This window comes from Talpa occidentalis, unplaced genomic scaffold (genome assembly GCF_014898055.3).
Source record: "Talpa occidentalis isolate TD23 unplaced genomic scaffold, MPIMG_talOcc4v2.1 talOcc4.3, whole genome shotgun sequence".
NCBI classification, from domain to species: Eukaryota; Metazoa; Chordata; class Mammalia; order Eulipotyphla; family Talpidae; genus Talpa; species Talpa occidentalis.
This window is the reverse complement of record NW_023603184.1, coordinates 145,481,048-145,505,517: the sequence shown is the minus strand read 5'-3', so window position 1 is coordinate 145,505,517 and position 24,470 is coordinate 145,481,048. Positions and strand designations below refer to the sequence as shown.

Genomic DNA, 24,470 nt, shown 5'->3' with positions numbered 1-24,470 from the left:
CGGCTGCGCCCCCGCCCCCCGCGGCCCGGGGTGCAGCCGGGGCGGGCGCGGGCCCCGGGCATGCTCAGAGCGCGCAGGTCCGGGCGCGGCGGCGGCGGGGGAGGGGAGCGGTGGCCGCCGCCGTGCGCTCGCGGCCCGGGCGGAGCTGCGCAGTCCTCTCGCAGCTGCGCCAGGACAGCCGGCGGCCGTGCCCACAAGTTGCCGGCAGCCAGCGCGCGCCGCCCGCCCCAGCCCGCGCCCCTGCGCCCACCCGCGGGCGGCGCTCCCGGCCCCAGGACGCGCAGCCCGCGGCCCCCGCGCCAGATGTGAAGCGGGACCGCAGCCCCTCGGCCCCCGGCGCGCTCCAGAGTCTCCCCGGCGCCTGCCCTGCCCACCCCGCGGCTGGAAGATGTGGCAGCCGGCCACCGAGCGCCTGCAGGTGAGGGGCGCGGGCGCCCGGGAGCCAGCCTGGAGGCGGAGGCGCGCGGGGGCAGCCCGGGCGGCGCCCCTGCCGCTGCTCGGGGATGTGCCCCCCGCGATCGTGTGCGGTGCAGGGGTGCGCACGCGGCGCCGCGGGCTTAGCCCGGCGCGGGCACCCGCGGGGCGGGGGGCTGTGGAAATGGACCAACGTGTCGCTGAGGGCGATGCAACTTTTCCTTGGGTGTGTTCGTGTGCGCGCCGGGATGGGTCATTTTGGACTTTCTGACCAGCCGTTTCAGGCTGCATTCTCCGGACAGGGCTTGGCTGGTCTCGGGTGAAGGGTTTTGCATCCAGATTTCTTTTTGTCTCCAGGAAAAGGCAGAGCCCAGGAGTGTAAAGCATCGTTTGGCCAGTGTGATTGGGAAACAGCAAGTTTGGAGCGGCTCCTCATGGTGTGCTCCTGGTTTGGTTGTGTTGTTTCCCGATTGTTGGCAGGCTTTCCGCAGCTCCCCGGAACCCAGGCACCCCCCATATTTGGAAAGCAAAAGTTAAGATGAGCCAGGGAGACTCGGGTCATCCTATGAAAGTTTTTCACTGCGCTCCACGGCAATGCCAGGCTGCCTTGACTCTGGATTCTGAGACTGGGAATCCGGGAACCGGGTCAAAGCGAGAAAGAGGGGCGTTTTCAGACAGCTGTTCTTTCAGGGAACTGGGGGCCTTCGGGCAACCCCAGGGGCAGAGCTTGGTGACCGCCCCTTGCTGGGAAATAGTCTCAGGAGGGAGGGTGCTGCTCTGTGGACAAAATCCTGGGTGTGCGACAGTGAAGCTTTGGGCAGCCTCAGCCCCACGCTGTCCGGTGGTAAACTTTGAAGAAGTGGTCCAGGGGGGAGACTCGGCCCTTGGAGGCTGGGGCATCTGAAGACTTAGGACCTGGGAGGTCAGGAGCCCTGGCTGGCTGGGGAGGTTTCTCAATGGAAAGTCCAAGTTCCTAACACAGACAATCTTTCCGGTGCAGGGAGAGGCTGGCCTTTGCCTCCGAGCCTTCATGCTAAGGATGACCCTGCAGCGGGCACTGCCCATAGCAGAGGCTGGTACCCCGCAGCCTCCTTCCAAGCCTCTGGGAGCCTCAGCTTGCAGGGACTGAGTCCACATGAATAGAGCCCCAGAAGCCAGGCCAGTCCCCTAAGGTCTTAAACAGAGCAAGAGGGTGGACCTTTAGCCTTGGAGAAGGGACATGGGCGACCTGCCGCCTCACCTCCCTGCCTTGTTAAGTGATTGTCATCGTGGGGCATCAAAGGCGTGTCAGTGTGTTCAGGTGGTGGCACCAGTTCCCAGTGATGCCTTTGAATTCCTCCTTCAGATGGAGGCATGAATTCTATCGAGAGGAGGTGGCTGAGGTGGGTGGCGGGTCCACCGTCCCGGGGAGGGCAGCTTTGGAGGTGTGTCGCAAGCTAAGCCCTGCATTCCTGCCGGCAGCTTTCATGGCGTGCTGAGCTCTGCCCCTGAGGAGTTTGTGTATGTTTTGTCTCCTGAAGTTGTTTCTGCTGGCCTGTTTCATCGGTGACCCGTGGGAGGAGGGAGCTCTGGCTTGCTTTCTGCCTGGTGACGGTTCCCTGCTGGAAATGTCCGCCTGGCTCTTGCGTGAAATGTCCACAAGTGCATTTGGCTCGAGCCTGGCTCATTACGGGCAGCCTTAGCAATGTGCTTTATTGTATTTCGAGGTGTCTTGACGACAGGGCCTGGGATTTTGGATTTCAAAAGCTCAGGTAAACAGGGCTTATCACTGACCGAGATCCAGGCCCGCCTGGAAGGCGCTTGTCAGTCCCCACGGCGCTCAGGCCCCTCCTAGTTCAGCTGGTCAACATCCCGGTTCTCTTTGCAAAGTACTTCTCAAGCTTGCCATTATCACATGAGCTAAATGAAGAAAAGTCTTCTTTATATTCACGGCTTCTTCCCAAATAGCAGCTGGGCTCTTTTGGAAAACCCACAATTTGTATGTTTTGACTTTTTGCTCTGTGCAAGGGAGTTATTGAGAGTGAGGTGGTGAGCGAGCTGTTTGTAATAATATTTTATTTACATTCCTGTGGTTATCTTGTCATGGTCTCTGTTCTCTGTCTGAGATTTTTTCCTCCCTGTTTTTTGCCCCGGAGGCACCACCCCATAGGAAGGTTGGTTTCTGATTCCTCAGCTATTGGGGTGCCTTCCCGGGGTTGGGATTCTGTGCCCAGGAGGTGGTGACGGGAATCCTCGCCTTGGGGACATGACGCAGGAGCCCCATTCTTTAACAAAGTCAGAGCCCCACCCTCCTTACACACATCGCTTTAACCTTCTCAGACAATCCCATTAATTTTTTTCCTCATTAATTTTTAATGCAAACATCCAATTTAGATGAGCCGGAGTGGAGAAAATGCTTCCAGGAAACGTTCCCAGAGCTCCCTCATAGGACGCGGAGGCAATTTATTGTACAAATACCTGGAAACAAAAGAGGCTGGGGAAGAGAAAAAATGACATCTACTTTATTGATCTGATTAGTTCTTACGTGAGGACCCCCCTTGGGAGGGCCAGTGGCTCTGGGAGGACTGTGCTTGTGCTGAACTGTCATCCTCTAACTAATTTGAGGGCAGCCACCGGCTCCCGAGCTCGGGAAGTGGCACCTGTGATCAGGGTTGAAGAACATGATCACTGCCCACGCCTCGGCCGCACGCAGTGCCGCTGGCCCTTTCTGGTGGCAGGGCTGGCTGCCTGACCCACATGCAGTGCGGGCAAGCGACCTGTTGCCCCCGCAGGGCCGAGCTGGGTGATTTCTCATTCAGCCACACAGTCCGCGGCAAGTTCCTCTGCTCCCTTGAATGTTAAAACTTCTGTTGTGTCCCACTGGAGCCTCTGCCATTAAAATATAATGGCCCCAAAAGGGACGGGAGCGTTGGCATTACCACCGCAGCTTTTGAAAGAGGAATAAATATGACTTCTTCCCCTTTCACCTTCTCCTCTGGACAGGGATCTTTTTTTGCTGGAGGAACTCGGGAGAGGTATACATTTTTGAAGAAGCAGATTTGAAGCAGACACTTCTCAGAGAAGGAAAGGGAACTTTTCAGTAGAAAAAGACCAAGCATTGCTTTTTTTTAAGCTTTCTTTTGGCCTCCATGTTTAATATTTGCATGGATTTCCTGATTGTCTTAATTATCGTGCTGGGCGGATCCCTTCACGTGCCAGACCCTTCCAGGCGAGAGTGTGGACATGCTTGACCTTCAGAAACAGGCCTTTCCCCAGAGCGAAGGTTTGGGTTTTTCTGAAGCCAGGAAAGGGGTGGATGGGAACAGAGGTGGTGGCAGCGGAGCTCAGCACATCCTCGCCTGTGGGGTGTAATTCCAGGATGGAATGAGTCGTGAGCGTGGGGATGGATGGGAAGCAAGTTCTAGCAAATTCTGTTTGTGGAGTCTGTGTGTAACTACTGTTTCTCGAGGTGCTCTAGCCGGGTTCCAGCTTAGTAATTTGCTTGTCTTCCCTGCGAGTAAAATCTCTCTCTGACAGATCAAGAATCTAGAGAGTTTTTATCGATAAAGCTGGATTTTGGCTTCTCGGTTGGGGACATTTTCTCTTTCTCTTGTTTTACTCTCGTTTTCTCAGCGGCTGTGTGCTGGCCCTTCCAAGAGAAGCTGAAACCAGGAAGGAGGAGGAAGAAACCAGATCCTGGAGGGCCTTTCTTTTAGTTTCTTGTTAAACTTTTGACTGATAAAAGGTTGCATTTTTTTTTTTTTTGACATGATAGTACTTAGAGGTTTTAGTGGTGACAGAACTTATTTCTTCCCCAGGAGCATCCCACCCTCTCTCTGCTTTGTTGGATCTGGTAGATTTCTCCTTGGCATGGAGCCGTGAATTGTTCTAGATTTATTTCTCTGTTATTCTGCCACTTCTACTTTTCCCTGAGAAGTGACACAGAAGAACCCCCTAAGATGTCAGCTGGAGACCATTAGATCTGGCCCATCAGGAGGAGAAAAAAATCCTGGCAAACACGAAGCATTTCTAGGCAGACCCATCGGCCAACACAGAACAAGGGACGAGCAGGACCACACCTACTTCGCCGGAGCACACGCAATGTGGGCACCATGCTCAGGAGTTTTAGTTGATAAATGACCTAGCTCACTTACCCCCCTCTTTGCCATCACCCCCACTTTATAGACAAGGAAGCTGAAGGTCCGAGAGTTGAAATGATTTGGCCAGAGTGGAACAGCTAGAAATGGACTGAGCCAGAATCCCGGTTTGGCTCCGGCACTTACTTCTTCATCTCTTCTCTGTAGAGCAGAAGGATAAGACAGAGCTGGGGCTGTGCGTGTCTGTTTTGCTGCTAATAAATAGAAGGCAGACGACGAAGGCCAGCCTGGCTCAGAGGGGCTGCTTGCGTGTCTCTCGTGGGGCCCCCCGCTCCCCCTTGTCTTTGATGGCCCAAATCCCTGGGGAAAGTAAGCGTCTGTGTTGCACTTAAGCTGAAATTCCTAAGTGCCATTTAAGAGTCTCTTCAACTGGAGCACATGGCTTTTATCCAAACAGAGACCTTGAAAGCTGGTAATCAGGCCTGGTCACATCTGTAGTTATTCCACCACTAGACCAAAAATGGGGGGCGGGAGAGTTGGGAAGCTATTGTTTAGAAATGAGCGAGCACTACACTTACAGACACTGGGTCTCGCTGCAGTCTGGATTTTGCTGTGATTTGCACCCCCTCAGAGCACAAAGTGGTGAGCCAGGTTCAGAGAGAAACCTTGGTGTTATTAGCATTGACCTGAGGTCTCCCTCAGAAGGAATCTACTATCTTTCATTGTTGGGGATTTCTCCATGTTTGTCAGCAAAATCCCTGCCGAGTGACTTGCAAAACACTAGCCTGGGGGAAAATCCTTTCTGTCCCTGGTTACCCATTGCCTAGTGGGGCTCTTGAATGTTGACCTTACTCGCTTATCCTCCAGCATTACACAACTTTTGCATTTTGTTTGATGTTCCAGATTAGCTCTCTCCACCCCTCTGTTCTGCCATGTAAATTCATCTTGCAAATTTGATACTGGAAGAGGTGACACTGGACAAGCCCCGAGGCTCCCGGAGATCAGACTCCCTTCCAAAGGGCAGTTGGACTCCTGGAACCTAGCAGCTCAGGGCTCCAGCACTGGTCAGCAAATAAAACTAGTCCGGAGATACTCAGTTCCTGCAGTGTGCTCTGCTTGGCCCCCTCGGGCACAGATCTAAATGGAGGCTTTGTATACGTGCAGCGAGAAGAAATAGTTGAGATGTTTAAGACCTCTTCAGAGTCTAGTGGAATTAGTTATCATTCTATGTTAACTTAAAAAGAGAGTTTTGATCCCAGTTTAGGTGCCAACCCATGGTAAAACACGTGAGTGTTCACCAGGTCCAAACCCTCCGCCCAGGAACTGGGAAAGGAGTGTGTCAGGGAAGAAGAGGTCCAGGCTTGCTGGTCTTGACATTTTTCAAAGCTTCCAAAGTCTCTGCAAGTTCTCTCTCAGCGCTGCTCTCTCTGGGTCCCACCGCCTCTTCCCATGCCCTGTGGCTCTGGCCTCCTCCTGCTTCTCTCATTGGTTGGGACTGATGCGGGAGGTTCCCGCAGCAGAAAATACCACTGCCTTCTGTTTGTTGAAGCCGATCTACTTGTTGGGGCTTTGACAACTCGCACCTCTGCTGTTCCTAACTGACTTGGCTCCTAGATCCAGATGCAAATCCTGGTCCCCATGTCTTACTCAGTGTGGCTTAAGTTGCATTGCTTCAAAAGATATGTTTGAATTCCCAACCCTGACACCTGTAACCTATTTGGAGAAAGGGTCAGTGCAGATGTGATCACATTCAGGTGAGGTCCTGTTGGAGTCAGGCCAGCCCTAGATTCAGTGATGGGTCTCCTTGCCAGGAGTGCTATGAAGACACAGAGGAGACACAGGAAGGAGAGGATGGGAGATGGAGGCAGAGAAGGGAGAGGCGGGACCTCAAGCCTGTGAATACCATCCATAGCTGGAAGAGGGAAGGAAGGAATCTTCCCTTGGGCCATTGGAGGCCTCAGGCCAGGCAACATCTGGACTGAGCTTCCGGCCTCCAGATCTGGAGAGTGCACCTGTCTGCTGGCGTCAGTCACTCAGCCAGGCCCCTCCTTACACAGCCCTCACTGATGTCACTGTGTTGCCTTTTGACCAAGTCCCGACGTGGGGCCTGTGGAGGCCTGGGTAGGTCCGACGCCTGTGAGCTGGGACAGAACAAAATGTTCACGTCTGTTCTTTATACATCTGAGTGTGATTTTATGCACAATGGATTTGAAAAAGATGAAAACAGCTCTAAGAGGACAACTGAACTGTTGCAGGACAACTGAACTTGTTCTCTACTGCCATCAGCATCCTAGGAAGTTGTGTCCAGGGACAGGACATGTGCGGTGCTAGGGCAGGGAAGGTTCTAGAACGTTTAGGAGAAGCACTTCAAGTAAGAGTTAACTGTGGGGACTGGGCTGTGAAAGTTAGTTTCTTGGCAGAGAATCTAAGTGACACTTCTCCGGGCAGGCAGAGACCAGCGTTGGGCAGGGGTTTACCTTCCTCACTCTCCATGTGTCGGGGTACCTGGTGGGTGGCGGGTGGGGGGCGCGGCCAGTGTGCGGGGTCGGCTTGAGGGCCCATCCACATGGGCCTTCAGGGCGGCCGAGAGTCTTTCTGGTGGGTTATTTGTATCTGGCTGGGTATTTTGTTTTGTTTTCATGTTTCACTTAGTAACTGTGTAAATTATTTCAATGATGAACCTATTCCTCTGCTGAAGTCACTTTTAAGACAAAAATAAACATCAGGAGGAGCCATGACACTCTGTCTTGGGACAGTCTCGCTTTTCCACCCAGTGGCCAGGCGTGCAGAGCTGCCCCTTCTGTCTGCATGTCCAGGAGAGGAGAGCCAGGTTCTCTCTTCTTTGGGAGGGAGAGAAGAGAGTGTGCATGGCCAGGGGCAGAGTGGAGAGCCCCCAGGAGGAGGGCAGTAACTCTCAGTCCACCCCTGAGTCTTCTGCCCTGACCCTTTCAGGGTGAGGCTCTCCTCAGTGTGAGGCTCCTGTCATTGTGGTTCTGAGGTAAATGCAGCCCCTTCTGCCTGTCACAGGCTTGAGGCCTTTATGTCAGGGCGGCTTTCCCTCAGGCGGGGACCTGGGATTTGCAGCCACCTGTCAGGTGGGCTAGTGGAAACTGCTGTCTACTTTCTCAGTCTTGCAAGATATTCCCTGGGAGTTGGGTTGGGGAGGGTGGGGACATGGCGCTGACGGAGGATGTATAGCTTTGGACGTAGATTCTCGGTAGCTTTGCATGTTTGTTTCTGTTGATGTAAGAAAGTAGCCCAAGCTGGTGACTTACACAACAGAAAAGTGTTGTCTTACAGTCTGGAGTCTGGACTCAGGGTCTAGACAGGTTTCGTTTTGTTAGGGAGGAAAGGATGTCCTGAGCAAACTCCATACAGGCTTTGTGGACTCCACCCCTACTCCATCACAACACTAGAAACTACAAATCCCATGATCCCCAAAGGGAGGTTGCGAGGAACTAGGGGTGGAGTTAAGCAACCATGTTCCCAGGCTTGTGGTTATAACCAGTCATGTAAGTGGCGCTCACTCTCTCTTGGCTCCTGCTTTTGGCCAGGCAGCGCTTGGTCCCAGCAGGTCACTTGGGATTCCAGGTCGGCAGAACAGGTAGGATGCATTTAAGAATTTATCTGCCTCTTTTTCTCCCTGAGTTGTTCATTTCCTCATTTCCCCTTTCCTTGTAAATAAACCTTTTGTTAACCTTCAGTGTGTGCCTGCAGTGTGAGTGCCCTTTAAGCACTGACTGTGGGTGAGGACCTGCAGTCAGGCCACCCCTTTTATATTGGGGTTGCCCTGTAATAGTTTCTTTTGAGGGCAGTGAGAAACACTCCCTTCCAGGCCTCCTTCCTAGCTCCTGGTGGTTTGCTGGCCATCGTCGGCTACTTGGTTCATGGGAATGTGGCTGCAGTTGCCATGTGGTGCCTCCGTGTCCAGGTTCCCCCAGGTCACACGGAGGAGGGTCCACCCTGGTCCAATGCAATTTCATCTTCACTAATTATATCTGCAGTGACCCTATTTCCAAACATCCCGGGGTACTGACTTCAACAGATGAATTGCTGGCAGACACAATCTAGTCTGCGAGGGTGTAGAATTTTCTTTTGCGTATCACACATCAATGTGTTTCTCTTGAATGGAAAGATTTGATCTGACCACTAAAATAAAGGCAGTTGGAATATTTTCCAAGGGGGGATGTGGATGTGAAGCAGAATGGTACGTCTGCTAGATGCCAGGGCTGTTCTTTTCTACTTGATTTAATTTAAAACTAATAAAATATTGTCTGTTTAGGGTGACAAGATAGCGAACCTGACAGATTAGAAGTATGAAATAAAATGAATAATCTTATCCCTTCGCTCATTCTCAGTTCTACCCATGAGGAAACACATATGATCTGTCTGGTAGTTATTTTTATATAATTTTCCCAGGTTTTGGAAACATACACAAATATATAATCACACGTTTAAGTTATTTTTTTTAAGATTTATTTTTATTTATTTATGCACACATGTACTGGGGTACAGGCCAGAGATGCGGGGGGTGAGAGGATTCACCAGAGACATAGTGGGGAGCAGAACAGGCAGATCTACTGAAATACACTACTGAGGGGAGCAGCAGGTGAGTCAGGAGAGGTCTGCTGCACCAAGTGGGTCAGCTCCCTGGCTGGGAATCAAACTCATTCCAAAGTAGCTACAGATAGCTTCATAGTGCTGAGACTTAACCTCTTGCACCACCGGGGAGGCCCCTGTGCTTGTGCTTCTTTAGACTGAACTGCCCAAATTGGAATTGTTGAAATAAACAGCGAGTATATTTTAAATTTTGGTAACTGTCAATGAGAGCCATTGTTGAGATTTTTTTTTTTTAAATCAGAAGTTCATATCATTTTTTTAAAGACTTATTTATTTATCCAAGAACCGGGGTACAGGCCAGATCCGCGGGAGGCTGAGAGGATTCACCAGAGACAGAGCGGGGAACAGAACAGGAAGACTGACGAAATACACTGCTGAGAGGAGCAGTGGGTAAGACAGGAGAGGTCTGCTGCACCATGTGGGACCCTCGCCGGCCGGCCGGGATCCAATCTGCAGTGCAGAGGCTGCAGACAGCTTCACAGCGTGGCGCTCAGCTGCCTGCGCCACCAGGGGAGGCCCAGAAGTTCATATGATTTTGACAAACATTCAAAGAGGATTGTTTCCTGGAAAAAGGATAATATGTTCAGCCAAATGATGCTGGAACAATTGGATATCCACACACAAAAGGCATTAACAACAAATTCCAAAACTTCAGTCCGTGCTACTTGCATATGTCCACAAAAATTAATTAAAATGTGTCATCGACCTATGTGTAAAACCTAAAACCATAAAACTTGTAGATAAAAGCAGCAAAAAAATCTTCCTGACTTTGTATATATCTGTGCAAACATTGCCACTATCAAGATAATGACTAGATCCTTCACATCCCACAGTTTCTTTGGGTTGGGCAAAGATTTCTTAGAATAATAACAAAAACATGTTTGATAAAAGAAAAATTGGACTCCACCTACATAAAAAACTTCTACTTTTGAAAAGATATTTGTAAGAGAATAAAAAAAATGAGACAGCTTGGGAGAACATACTTACATTCACACATCTATAGCAAAGGTCTCACATCCAGGGCATAAAAAGAACTCTGAAAAGCCCACACTAGGGTAAACAACCTGATTTTTAAAAATGAGCAAATGATTTGAGTAAAGAAGTTGTATGGAGAGGAGATAAGCACATGAAAGGATGTGCAGCCTTGTTAATCATTAGGAAATTGCCATTTAAAACCACACCGAGATACACTCTGCAGTGATAGAATAGGTAAGATTAAAAAGGCTCTGACCACGTGAACTTGGATGTGGAGGAACCAGAACCCTCATACTCTGCTGGTGGGAATGCAAAATGATTGACAGCAGATTAATAGTTGCCTGAGGGATGGCATGAGAGGAAAGGATATGAAAAGGGCTTAGGATACTTTTGGGGGTGATGGATATGTACAATATCTTCATTATGGTGATGGTTTTATGGACTAATACTGTATCAAAAGTTATCAATTTGCTCAGCTGGTGACATGCCAGCTGTCCTCTGCAAAGCTGTTGTAGAGCGTGTGATGTCCTCATAGTGGGCAGGCTCGGTGCTGGGTGTTGGGGAGATCACACAATACTTGGCTTCTGCCCTCGCTTTTGAAAATCCTTAGTAGTGTTCCATTTTTTAACTGAATGTTAATGTCCTAACCCAGAATATAGATAATGGACTTGATCTTTTTTCAGAGCTCCATCTTCAGAGTTCCATTTTCAGAGTTCCATTCCTTTTAAAATACTTTAATATTTTAAATTGAAGTCACATTGCATCATGACATTGGATAAGCTTCATTGTGCATTGCTGAGAATCAACACTTCCATACACGTCACCAACTCAGCACCGGAATTCCCATGTTAGTCTTCACCAGGGAGTTGTCGCCTTGTCTCAGTTTACCCACTCCCTTTCCCCTTTGTTTCTGAGAGCCACTAATTGGTCTCTAGTCCAACAGTGTATTTTTGTTTCAATTAGTTCATACGATTGTTTTTGTTCTCTATATGGTAGATATGAGTGACGTTTCTTCACTCTAGTTCTTGGAGTGATGTTTTTCATCCATCTCAGTTTGCCTGAGGATCTCAGTGTAATTGAGCAAGAGAAGAAATTCAGGGTGGAAAGTCCAAGTTGCTAGATGCCCCTTTTGCTCCCAGTGGCTCTCACCTCTTTCTAATAGATTGGTTTCCAGCTGCCTTTCCCTGACTTGCTCCTCTGACCCATTTTCTTCCCTAAATCCCAGCACTGGCTCTGCCCTAGCAACCAGGAGAGTCGGCAGCATTTGCTGTTGAAGAGGTGAGCTTCAAGATGGTGGTCCTGGTGCCTGTCCAGGCCTCCTTCTTGCCATTTTCCTCCAGGAGAGAAGTCACAGAGTGAATACATCTTAACCACAAATGGGTTTTGATTCTAGTTTGTGCATGTAATTGCCTGCAGCAATAGGACATAGATTGCTTAGGAAAGAATTGATTTTCTCAGGAATTTAGAGAGGGTGCAGAAACTTCACTGATGGCCATTGAACTGTGGTAAAAATCTGTTGAGAAACATTCATGAAAATAACTTGAAACTTGTTTGAAAATTTTTTCTCCTCAAGGAGGAAACCTTGAGGCTTTGGACTCAATCATTTGTAAAGTAAAAGGTAAGGAATGAAGACTTTTTTCAATACATTTGTAAAGAGATCATGTGACTTATTGGCCTATTGGAGGTCCTGCTGAAGTGATGGGTGGGGGCCAGTAATAATTAAAAGGAGCAGCTGGCACAAACCCGGAGTCTCCTAGCAAACTAGGGCACGTGGTCACCCCCAAGAATGACAAGTAAAATGCTAGACATCTGCTCCTAACTGTAGAGTCATCCTTGAGGTGGTGATGGCAGTGACCCCCAGAGCCCCCAGTTGAAAATCTGCTTATAACTTTTAACTTTCTTCAAATCTGAGTATAACTTTTGACTCCCCTAAAACTTAACTAATAGCGTGCTGTTGATTGAAATCCTTACCAACAATATACCAATCGAGTAACACATATACTTTATATGTTATATGTACATGTACTACATATTGTATTCTTACAATAAAGTAAGCTTGGGAAAAGAAAATATTATTAAGAAAATCTTAAGGAAGAGAAAATGCATTTACAGTACTGGATTATATTTATGGCTACCCTAAGTTGAAGTCATCCGTTCACAAGAAAATCTACATATACGTGAACTCACAGAGTTCAAACCCGTGTTGTTCCAGAGTCAACTTACTCACATCGGGGATGAAGGAAGAAAATGAAGTAGCTTGAGGGGAAAGGCAGCAGATGGGCAAAAAAGTCAGGAAGAGGGGAAATTGGGGCATCGAGGGGATAAAGACTGTGTACCCAGAAAGGAAGCAGGCAGGGCAAGGGCACTGCCCCTGGTACATAAGTGAGGCCTGGAGCAGTTGGCCGCGTGTTCCACAGTCAGAGCTGCTGTTGGCTGGAGACACGTGATTCTTTAGAGCAAAAAAATCAGGTGCTCAACCTGATCTCCGTACTTGGCTGTGCTGTCTGGCTCTGTTGTGGGACAGCAGTCTTTTCAGGTGAAGAACCTGGATGCTTTAAGGGGGACAATGGCATATGCAGCGTCACAGAGGTGGACCGTGTCGCGGAGACGGGAGGTGAAGAGAGAGGAATATTTCTTCAGGCTAGCAGTCTGGTTACTTGAGGCCCACACAGGCTATTGAATCGTGGAAAGACCTGGGGGTTTTAATCAGGCCCCTTGGGTACAAGTCTTCTGCTTCACTTCTTAGGGGTCTTTGAGGGCCTCTGCTCTGTTATATTCTCAAGTGTAGGATGGCAATAACCACACTCATCTCCTGACTGTTGATTGAGACGTGGAATACAAGGAGCTTCACACGGTCACTGGCATTTTATTGGGACTCAGTGCTCATTGGTTCTCCTTCACATCTCAGGGTGAGTGAGGAACAGCAGGGAGCAATCCCGAGCCAGGTGGACATTAGACATTTGGCGTTTCCCAAAGTATGTTCCACGGAGCACGCATTTATTTAGCTCCTCTCTCCTGTGAGTCTTGCCACAATGCGAGGTGGGAAGCGCTAGGTGAAGCTCAGGAGTCTGCTTTACTGCAGGACTTATGGCTCTGACGCAGCCAATGCCCTGAGGAGTGCCCCATGAGGACAGGAGATCATTCCTCCCTTTCTCCAGGAGCTTGCCACGGTCCAGGATACTTGTGCACAGGACTTGAACTTCCTTCAGCTGACAAGCTGTGGGCCTGGGGTTTGGCTCTAGCTTACAGAATTGTTTCCTTTGGCTCCTTCAGTGTGTATAAAAACTTTACAGATTAGTCTCCAGGACTGAAAACTTAGAGGAATTTGTAAGGAAATCTGGACTTTCCAATTCTCAAAAAAATTAGAGGGTCAAACCACAGTGGGCCCGGATTCTCACATAGTGAGCATGAGCAGCTGCTCTTCCATTTGGATGGGATGTGACTGCCCCCACCTCCCAGGTCTCACAGAGGATGTCCCTCTCATTCACCCAACTCACTGCACCCTGAAGGTACTAGCATCGGAACCCTCACCTAGTCCAGCTCCCTCAGTGGACTGTGGGGTGAACCAAATCCCCAGGTGGCACAGGGCCGGGATCAGGAATCCATCTTTGGTCTTCTGACTCTTAATATCCCAGGTGGTAGTGCCTGTGTGACTCGGTTTACTTATTTAGCACCTGTTGTTTGCTTTCCAGGTACAGCTTGGTAGCCTCTTCAGCTGCCTGGAGGTTAGTTTCTCTCCCCTGTTTTTGGGTGATTGGAGGGGAAAGATGCCATCAACCCTTTGCTTTTGGACAAACAGATGCACTTGAAGGGGCGCTGCCTGACCCCTTGTCCTGTCCAGGGCCTGTGGGAGGGCGTCCAGGCAGGAGGGGCGTCTCCCCCGACTCTCGCTCAGTGCACAGCACTGTTTTTTTCTCTCCCACGCCAGGCAACTAGAATTTCTCATTGTCATGGAATTGGCTCATTTGGTAGATTTTTACTGCCAAACATTGGACACGATTGCTTCCAAAAGGGGGAAATTTATAGGGTGGAGAGTAGTTTTTAATTTAATGGATTTCAACATTTTCCTCAGAGATGATCAGCCCACGAAGAACTGTTCAAATGCTATTTCAGGAAACTCAAACTGAGAGACATCCGTCATGGTGGCAATACCTTTGTAATTTAGAGGATATATTTATATTTTTATTCTATACTTTTATTTCAAGAATTCCCTGTTCCTGCTAGAAAACATGAAAGCATTTTGCAGGCATTTTCTGGTCACCCTGGGGCAGGTGTGCTGCCCTTTTACTTAACTTGGTATGTGCCATTCTCCTGGACTCTGCCCATTTCTTCCAGGGGTTTGGGATTCTGATTATTTTTAGCATCGGAGTACTTGGAATTGGTTCAGAAAGTGACTTAAGCTATAAAACAAGGGATTAGACCTCCCATCCTTAACCAGTCCTCTTGGTTCGTAAAAGGCCAAGCTCTCTGCTCTTCCTGGTCCTGGGGTTCCCATCATGGCTCTGATTAATTAAGTGTAGGTTTGAAACAGTTGCCTATTGTGCTCACATTTGACCCCCTTTCAGTAAAAGTTGATGAATTTTGTTGCTAATTATTCCAAAACTATTACTCACTATAGTCAGACTGAGAGGTAGTAGGTCTATTATCTATTCACTTGTCAGTCCAATCTAAGCCAATCCAATCTAATTGAATCTGTTTTCCTCTTGTACCTTTTAAAACTAGAATTTTATAAACTGGTGTCCACTGCTCAGTAGTCCAGTAGGAGGCCTCTGCAGCAGCCAGGAAAGAAGTGATGCTGGGTGGAAAGTATGAAAAAATCGAAGCCTATAAAAAAGCTCAGAAAATACTATTATCTTTTAGGTTCTTACCGACTTTTGAAAAGGTTGACTTCTGGATAGTAAGAAAAATTATTTAAGTGCTTTTGAAGTGCTTTTCCATCAAAGAGAACTACCATGGAAACATTACAACCAGATGGAACCAAAACCCTCATGCTGGGCATGTCAGGAAAGGAGGAACTTAGTTGTATTTGAAAACCAAGACAAGAGGAGCTCCTGTAGCTGAATCTAGAACTTTCTCTCTGAACTTCCTTGCAGCCTGGCAGGAAGAAGAGAAACTTGACTTGTTCCTCAACCTTCATTACCTGGTAGAAGAGCTCACATTAGCTCCTCTGGACCGCAGGCTTTATCCTAATTTGAAGACCTTGAGTGTTCTCTTGTGGCTCTTTATATGGGACATTGTAACACAGACAACTAGTGGGCAACTCCACTAGTTGTAGTTTTTGCCAATGTTTTCCTTAAAAGTTGAGAAAATAAACAATTCAGGAGGAATGCTAGGATTGTTTATGTAGAAATAGAAGAGGACATCTGTGGTTTTTCTGTTCCAGCTTCATTTCCCATCTTCTTTCTTGTCATAGCACCCTGATTTCACTTTTGGAGACTCTTCCCTCTTGACAATCAGGGCCTCCATTTTTAGGGGGCACCTTTGATCAGTATGTCCTCCTTTAGCTACAGGGCTGATTATGTGCCTCAAATGTCTAGATTAATCAAATGCTTTCCCCAGGAGATGGAAACCTGGTCAGGGTCACAAAGCGTCTGGAACTTTCCCCATTGTGTGGTGGAGACACTGGTCCTGTTGCATCTACCCTGGGAGCTGCTCTATCCCTGACCTCCCTGAGCTCAGAGCTTCTACCTCCTTCCAGTCTGCAGTCACTCCAGCAATTGCTTCCCCCTGTTCAAGGGAGCCAGAATTGGTGTCAAATGCTTGCAACTACAGAAATCTGAGTGATACACATTTAGAATTTTCCTTGAACCTACTGCCCTTCAGTCTTCAAATTCTGTTCCACAAAAAGTGCTGTGTGGAGCAGAGCGAGAAGAGTGCGGGAGTGTTGTTCGGAGGGTCTCCAAGATTCCAGCCAGAAACCCACGACACACACATGGCTTCCTTGTGGGCGCGTTTCCCCTGAGAAATGAGTGCACGCTTTGCTGGGGCTGGAAGAAAGGATGCGAACACTGTCCTCCCCCACCTTCCCCCCAGAATTTCTTACGCGCATGCCTCACTTTAGTAAGTGCCACTGAACAAATATAACCCTAATTTTCCTATGGCCTTGGCCCACAGCCTCCATGTTCTGGCTATTTGTTGGAGAAAGATTTTTGTCCTCATTGTTTATAGGGATGTAACCCTGCTCTTGGCATCTGCTCTAAATCTGAAGGTGTTTATAACTTGGATGCCACTCTCACCTTCCTGCCCAATATCTTTACTGAAAAAGCAGTATCATTTTAAGTAATGATGCTTTTACTGCATCCAAAAGAAATAAAGTGATTTTGGTATGCGTTGTGGGGAGAACCCTTCTTGTCTCTGAGTCTGGAGTAGAAATGCTGTCGGGGATATAAACAGCTGTTTTGGCTAAAATAGCCGAAAAGACCTGGTCTCTGAGCCTCGGTTCTTGAGAAACATTTGTAGTTGTTGGTTAAAAATGTGAATGGCCCCTTAAGTTCACTCTAGGACAATGTGGATTCTTTAGCCCAGAAAGTTAAATACCTCCAACTTTGGCAGTCCTGACCTTCGGAGTGGTTCCCTAGCCTTCAAGACCTGCCTGCCACTTTGATTTAATACGAGGCAGAAATCTTCAAAACAAAGCTCTCTGGATCCAGGAGAGTTCATCTGGCATCAGTTAGCTTGGGTACCACCCCCCACCCCCTTCCCTGTGCCACCCACTCGTCTTTTTCTAGGAGCGCGATGCTTTGTAGCAAATGAATGGCTTTGCAAAAGTGCAAATTTGGGAGCGTGTTGTACAACCAAAGAAAATTCAAATTAGTATTCTGCCTGTGGGAATTTTCGGGGGGAACTGAAATGATATTTAAATATGCATGTACAGAGCGCAGCCAGTATCTGCTTTAGGTTGTTGACAGACCGAATGATGCAGCTCTGCGGTTTTCCAGAAGGAAGATGGCCCAGAAGAATAGAGTCTAGCAATCCCAGTCATGGACATTGCCCTCCCTCGGCTGTGCTGCTGGTAAACAGCACCGCTCGGCGCTGGTCTCCTCGCTCCTTGGCGCAGCGAGCTGGCGTGTCTCTTCATAACGTAATTTAATGCCCTGGTTGAACAGAGGCTGACCCGCGAGCCTGTGTGTTCTGGGCGGGAGGGGATGTGTGCTGGCAGGCCCCAGGAGCAGGGAGGCTTTCAATGAAAACTTGCAGGGAGTCTTTTAGAAATAAAACTGAATTTGCGGGCATCTCCGCACATAAGGGGGGCTTGCTATGTGATTTGGGGTCACGTCTGTGTTTTCTCTCTTTTTTGACCCTCTTCCTCTCTGGCTGCTCTTCTTTTCTCCCAGAACATGGGAGAAAAATTCTTAAATTTCTTTGAACTCTGACTGCTGACTCGGGCATTTTTTGCACAGCTCTCCCAAGAGGCCACCTCCACCTCTTCCTTGCCCATCTTCCATTGTTAGCCGTCTAGGCTCTGGGCTGGAAGTCCCAGCTGGATTGGAAAAGCCAAATCTGGCTGTTGCTTCAGTCATTGCTTTTGGGGGTTTCATTTTTTTTTTAAAGATTTATTTATTTATGCATACAAGAACTGGGGTACAGGCCAGAGGTGCAGGGGGTGAGAGGATTCACCAGAGACAGAGCGGGGAGCAGAACAGGCAGACTGATGAAATACACTGCTGAGGGGAGCAGCGGGCGAGACAGGAGAGGTCTGCTGCGCCATGTGGGTTGCTCCCTGGCCGGGGATCGAACTCGTGCTGCAGTGGCTGCGGATAGCATCATTGGTTGTGTCTTATAACCCCTTGTGCCACCAGGGAGGCCCGCTTTAGATGGCATTATTTTTCTCTTTTCTTCTGACTTTTCCTTCTTGTTTGGCTTCTGGTAAAGAGGCATTATCTTTGCAATAGGTGGTCATCAAAATTCGTTCTCGGGTTGTGAATGAAGAAAAGAAATGGATGCATTTTGGTTCAAGGACTGTAAGGAATTGATGTATTGTTGATTTCTTCTAAAATAATGAAAAAAAAAATCTATCCTGGAATTTAGTAGCGCCTATTTTCATTATGGAGAGGACCTGGTCCTACTTACTTGGTTTTTACTTTCATCACTGGCCCATCCAGCAAGGAAATTTAACCTTGAATTGGAGCTGTTAATGGCAGCTGGTTAATAAAAAATAGTTGATAGAAAAAATTATTTTTCATCTCTTGCAATTATTTGGGCACCTCAGAGTCTGGGGAATTTTTATGTAGCATAACACTTTTCTAAGTGTTAGCATGCTTTTTTAAAACGTTGCAGTATAAATAGGAGCAGAAGCCTGCCTTAGAAATTTAAGGTTTCTAGATTAAGGTTTGCCAAAGCAAGAGACAAAACCATGGCTCTTTTAGAACTCATGTCTGTCGCGACCCAGAACAGTAGTTTGGCAGTGGAACAACTCAAGGCCAGCCTCCTCTAATGGGTGAGTATTTCTTGACCTTGGCACTCAGGGCATCATGCAGTTATTCCAGGATACCTGTGAGTGCCTGTGCAGTGAATTTTAACTATACGTGAAAATAACAGACCTTGCAAATATATCAACTGCTTTTCACATTTGATGTGCTTTATTAAAATAAATAATTAAAATACTTTGGTTCATTATGGCTTCTGGACTTTTAATATTTTCATTTACTGAATACCAAGGTACTCAGTGAATCAATAACATTTTAGATTTAAGGAGGACTGTGATGTTGGAGAGATTTGGGGGCTGTAGGTGGTTCGTGGTGATAACAGACGCTACCGAGACTGAATTTGGTAGAGAACGCCCTGGTGCTTCTCCTCGTGCTACTTTCTCATAGACTTTCCTGTCAACAAATGTTTATTGTCATTTTATTTTGGGGTGAGGAGCCAAAGTTCAAAGGTGGGTCTTAAGAAATGGTCCCTTCACCCAGGAAGGCTCGAATCAGTTCAATACAAAGTGGATTATTGTTATAATGGATGAAGCTTCCATCCTAAGACTCTGTGAAGGGGCAAAGGTGACCCTTTGTAATCTCTCCTTTTTTATTAGGAAAATGAATATTCCTTCCAGTCCTGCCTAGGATGGCTCTAACATCTTGTTTGGGACAAGAGCAGATGCTTTAAGTGGGCACATTTTGCCCCAATCTGAGCAGGAGTTCTGTTAGCGAGGCCAAAGGGAAAAACGGTGGACTATGCATGGTCTCCTCCATAGGTACTAAATTTAAAATAACGGCAGATGTGGACAACAGTAGCTGCAGATCCTGTGTTATTTGCCTTAAACCTTTGTGCTCTTCCCTATGGCTTGGTGCAAACCTAAAGCGACACAGTCCTCTTAGTTGAATGAACAGTTGAAGCTTGTCTGATATGTTACTGGATGGTTTTCCAGCCCATCTTGAAATCAGAGTGTTTTGTCCAATGGGACGTATTGAGAATCATTTCCAAGAGCCCTAAGAATGGAAGATTTTATGATTCAAGTCAAAATTAGATCTGAGCCTTCAGAATTTTAAAGGTGTTATGTTTGGACATATGCTATTTGGCTAATTTTTTATTTGGGCCAATGTTATTTAATTCCTATTTCTTGTTGTTGTTTTTTTAATCCTTCTTCCTGCAATCTCTTGCACATTGGATGTGAGAAGATGGTATAGAAGACGCCACATAAACCAAAATGTTGGTGATTAGATAGAACCTTCCTTCCCTCCCTTTTTGTGGTTAGTGTTTATAACTATCAGATGCTCAAGAATTGCTTTGATGCTTTGTTTCAAGCTCAAGCACCAGCTTCATCCCCCCATGATTTGACACACCTTGGACCATATCCCACACTTGCACATATTTGGGTGTTTGCTGCCTTTGCTAATGTTGTTTCCCTAGTTTTAAATACCCTCCTTCCTCACCCATATGCTCTGCCTGTGGATCCTTTCAGAGAGTAGAAACCATCTCTCTGCCTTTCCCTCCTCCTGTTGCCAAGAGCCACAGCTTTCATCTACATGTCCACAGTTTGTTCTTATGCCTCGATATCCCACTTAGTTCATTTTAGTTTTTCTTTTAATTAGAATTCTTTGAGGACATCCATATCTTAAAGGCCATTAAAGCTTAGAGGCTGGGGACAGCGTCTCTATTCCACATTGTGTGTCTCCCTTTGCTTAATACTTGGAATATAAAGCTGGCGACTCAGTGCAAACCCAATCAGTATACTTACTTATATAGAGCTTCAATGAAATAATGACTTTATAATTTATCTACCATCTCTTAATTTTTGTATAAAGAAAAGAGAAAGTGATATGACTTGTATACTGTACATATAAATCAGTGAGTTTACTAAATGTAGAATTTACCTTTTGTATTGAGAAAGACAATGGGGGTAGGGGAAGGAGAGATTCTCATATTTATCTTTAGAGCCAGCTGTTAATGATGAGGCATACAATTTCATGCGTGTATATTAAGTTTTTTGAATGTGTCCTGGATCTCCTTGACATTTAAGTCAAGATATCATACATCAAATCTATCTTATACTCAAGTTATTACTTGCTTACTCTAAGGATATTGCATGCTATATTTAATTTCAGAAATGCAAGCAATGTCAACAGTTAGAGCTATTCATAATAATGGACGATTTATTGAAAATATGAAGTACAGAATCCATCTTGCATGGAGTTACATCTGTTTTTTTTGGTAATTGATTACAGTAGGGTTTTATTTTATTTTATTTTTTTTTGTTTTAACATTTATCATTTTTTACATTTTTTAGACTACAGTAGGGTTTTAGACAGGAGTCATTTTTATGTAATTTTTCATCTAAGGTAAACTGAACTCCAGTTGGCATCACCAAGAATCCTGGAGGCCTCCAGGATCACTAAACACATTATTTGATGTGCTATAAAGTAAGACAATTCTCATAAAAGATTATTTCAAAAGGATGCATAAACCAGCATGGCTTCCGTTGGCCAAATATGCCGCCTATTGAAGCTTAACAACTGTTGTGGGTTATAGCCTGTTGTGTAAAATAGGCATCTGCGAGTCCATGCTGATAAAATATGATGTAAACAAACAAACATATATATAGGCCAGGAAGGAAAGCTCTTCCTTTTAATAGATTGTCAACTCATACATAAAACAGGAATGCTGGGGTTAGGAAATTACCATTTTGCAGCCATGGGAGTAAGAATTGGTCTAGCAAGAATCAGTGACTCGAAAACTAGTGAATGGATGTTTGATGTGGAACAAGATATTTATAAAATCTCAAAATATCTCCCCATACATTGACAATTGAGAAATGCCAAATAATACCTTCTCGGGGGGATTTTAGGTAGGCAGCTCCTAAACAGCCAACGTTAGCATCACCCAGAAAGGGCCACACCATTAACACGTGCCTCCTAGCACAGGGCACCGGGGAGGATCACTGGATCATTTACCTGTTCCAGAAACATATTCCACAAATAACTGGCTCATGTTCTTCAAAAAATATCAGTGCCCAGAAAGACAAAGAGAGACTGAGGAACTGTCCCAGACTTGACCACGAAATGCAGAGCGTGATCTTGAAGTGGTTCGTGGGTCAGGAAAGAAATTGCTATGAAGGGCTTCATAGACGTGGATGGTGACATAATTCATAGGAATTCTACCGCAGCTGTGCCAGAGGGTGTTCGTGTTCTTTTTTTTTTTTAATTTTTTTTAAGATTTATTTATTTATTTTATTATTTATTATTTTATACAAGCACTGGGTACAGTCAGAAGCGCGGGAGGGTGAGAGAATTCACCAGAGCCAGAGCGGGGAGCAGAGCAGGCAGAAGGACCGAAGTACACTGCTGAGGGGAGCAGCGGGCGGCAGGAGAGGTCTGCGCGCCATGGGGGACCCTCCTCCGGTGGCCGGGGAGCAGACAGGGATCGAACCGGCGCTGCAGAGGCTGCGGGCAGCTTCACAACCCAGAGCTCCACCGCTGCGCCACCGGGGAGGCCCTGTTTGTGTTCTTAAGAAATATGTACTGAAGACTGCGTGTGGATCCCTGTGATCTGTATCTTATTCTCCAATATATGTGAGGAGGATGGGTGGGAGGGAGAGAGAGAGAGAGAGGGGGGGGAAGGATTAGGAAGGGGAGAGAAGGAAAAGAGGGGAAAGTCAGTGAACAACAATGGGAATATATTATAAATCAAATGCATTAAGTACTGATGGTTCTAGAGCTGGCGAAAGGTATAACTATTCTTTTTTCCCAGCTTTATTGAAATATCCCTGACATGTAAGCGCTGTCCAGGTCTCGGGGCACCGTGGGATGTGCTGACTCGATACGTGTCTGAAGCCCCGTGGTCACGGCTGTCGCAGTAGCTGCCACGCCCTCAGTTCGACCCCCTGGGGACATTCCCTGCGGGACGCAGTGTTACTGGCTGCGGTGACCATGGTGCCCGGGGGGTCCTCAAGCTGCTGCTCTTGTAACTACAAGCTTGTGCCTTTTGCCCAACCTCTTCTACGCCTTCTCCTTTCCAGAAGCGCAGTGGTTCTTGCTGTGTTCTGGTCAATTTGAAATTGTTTCAAGATAAAATGCTAAAGCACACCTTGCAGGTGTGTTCACGAATGCTGCTTCTAGAGGTTTTGGGGGCCGGGGACGAGGGGAGTGTGAAGCAGGAGGGCAGGGGTTTCTGTTCCACTCCTCACTGTACACCCGAGCGGTGCCCAGGGCCTGGCAAAAGTTGCGGTTCGTAAATACTTGACAGCTGCATGGACCCCAGGGCCTGGAAGTTCCCGAGTGGTGGAATCTCCATCCTTGTGCCGCCCATGTGCCCGTCGTGAAGGCTCGTCTGCTGCTCTCCGGCCCCCGGCAGCTCCTTGGTGGTAGCACATGCTGGTTGTTGCCAGTGGGATGTAAGCAGAAGAGAGCCTTAGAGGGTGGAGCCCTGCTTCTCTGCCCCTCCGTCCTCTACTCTGGAGGGAATGCGGATGTCAGGAAGGTTGAGGGGCCCTTGTAGACCACTGGGGGAGCACTATGTTGAGGACGGTGGAACAGAAAGATCGTTTGGGGTCCTTGAGACGGGGGAACCCTGGGTGGCTTTTCTTAGACCGTATTTACAGGTGAGAGAAAGTCTTCATACCTTTGTTATTTTGCTTTTCCTTCCATTGGCAGCTGAAGCGCATCCTGAACGCTGCACGGCGCCTTCGTCACTGTCACATTTTTGTTTCTCCGGGGAGCGCTGTCTGGCTTGTCCCATGTGCACATTAACGGTAGAAATTGTCTGGCTCCCCACTTTCCTTCTGCGTTCTGTTTTCCATGAGTGGGATTTTTTCTTGTCAGGACAGGGATCTGTTTCTGGCCTTGAGTCGGGGGGCTCGTACCTGGGGTTTGGGGTACTTTGCGTGCTGAGAGCACCCCCTCCGCCCCTTTTGCTCCATCAGGAAAACCTCCTCCATTTTGCAAATTGCTAAATTAGCCAGGAGCGCTTGTGAGAACTGGCTTTCTTGGGAGATTTCTTGTCCTGACAGATGCAGCTGGAGACCGGATGTGCAGAGGTAAGCACTTGGAATAATCAGAAAATGGGAAATTTTTAACTATTTCCAGTTGCCAAAAACATTTTACTTCAATGGAAGGATTTGGAGCAGGTTTTTAAAGTGCTATTTCTGTCTGGTGTGTTCTGTTTAGCAAATCTTTGTACTTTTTGGAATCCACTCATGTTTTTACTTGTTCTGCGGACGCTTCTTCCTTTGGAACCATTTATTGCCACTGGGGTTTGTGGTGCGTTCAGTCCCACGGATAATGCATGGGCATGTGCGGCCACAGCAGAGCACAAACAGGGGTACGATTCCAGCTTGTCTACTGCAGACCGGGCCGTAAGCAGGCGCTTGACTCCTCCATTATGTGTATGTGACGTTCAGGCCTTGAACGTGGACTTTGTGGCCTATTTATTACAGGGTGTGTTGTTTCCCTTAAAGCTTTTATTTTTCAGATGCTACGTGAATAAGGTTGTATCTACTCGCAGAATTCCCATAATATTTATTTCATGATCTGGCACCTTGGCTCTGGATTTTGAATCCTCACACCCTTCTGAAAACCTGTTGACTGCTGTGCCCTGGTTAATGTGAACTGCAAGATAACTGATGGCCTCTTGGACATAAAGGATTAAGTTTGGCATTGCTACAGGTGAAGCCTTTCAGCTCTTTAAATTCCAACTAAAAGTCACTAGGAATCAGGGATGGCGGCTGTGTACAAATGTAGATGTTATTCTGACCGAAAAAGAGTCCAAATAACTTATTCGACCGGGGTCAACTGAAGATGCCATTGCCACAGTTTGGTCTGGCAAACAAAACACCAAAGGAAACCCATTATCAAGCAAACAAAATTCAAAATGTAGAGGAACGTGCGTGACTTAAATCTTCCCTTGGCCTCAGTGAGTCTGGAGTAATGGGAAGCCCGGCGGCCTTTTCATGCAAGTTTC

At 47.3% G+C, this 24,470-nt stretch overlaps 1 protein-coding gene across 1 annotated transcript in view; it reads left to right on the top strand.

Annotated features, from left to right (window-relative positions):
* The first annotated feature begins 320 nt into the window (after positions 1-320).
* The window catches only part of PID1 (phosphotyrosine interaction domain containing 1), a 199,459-nt gene continuing 175,309 nt past the window's right edge, over positions 321-24,470 (top strand). Inside the window, exon 1 of the mRNA XM_054700128.1 lies at positions 321-418. Coding sequence (XP_054556103.1) covers positions 389-418 — 30 coding nt within the window. The 5' untranslated portion in view covers positions 321-388. The remainder of the gene's footprint in view (positions 419-24,470) is intronic.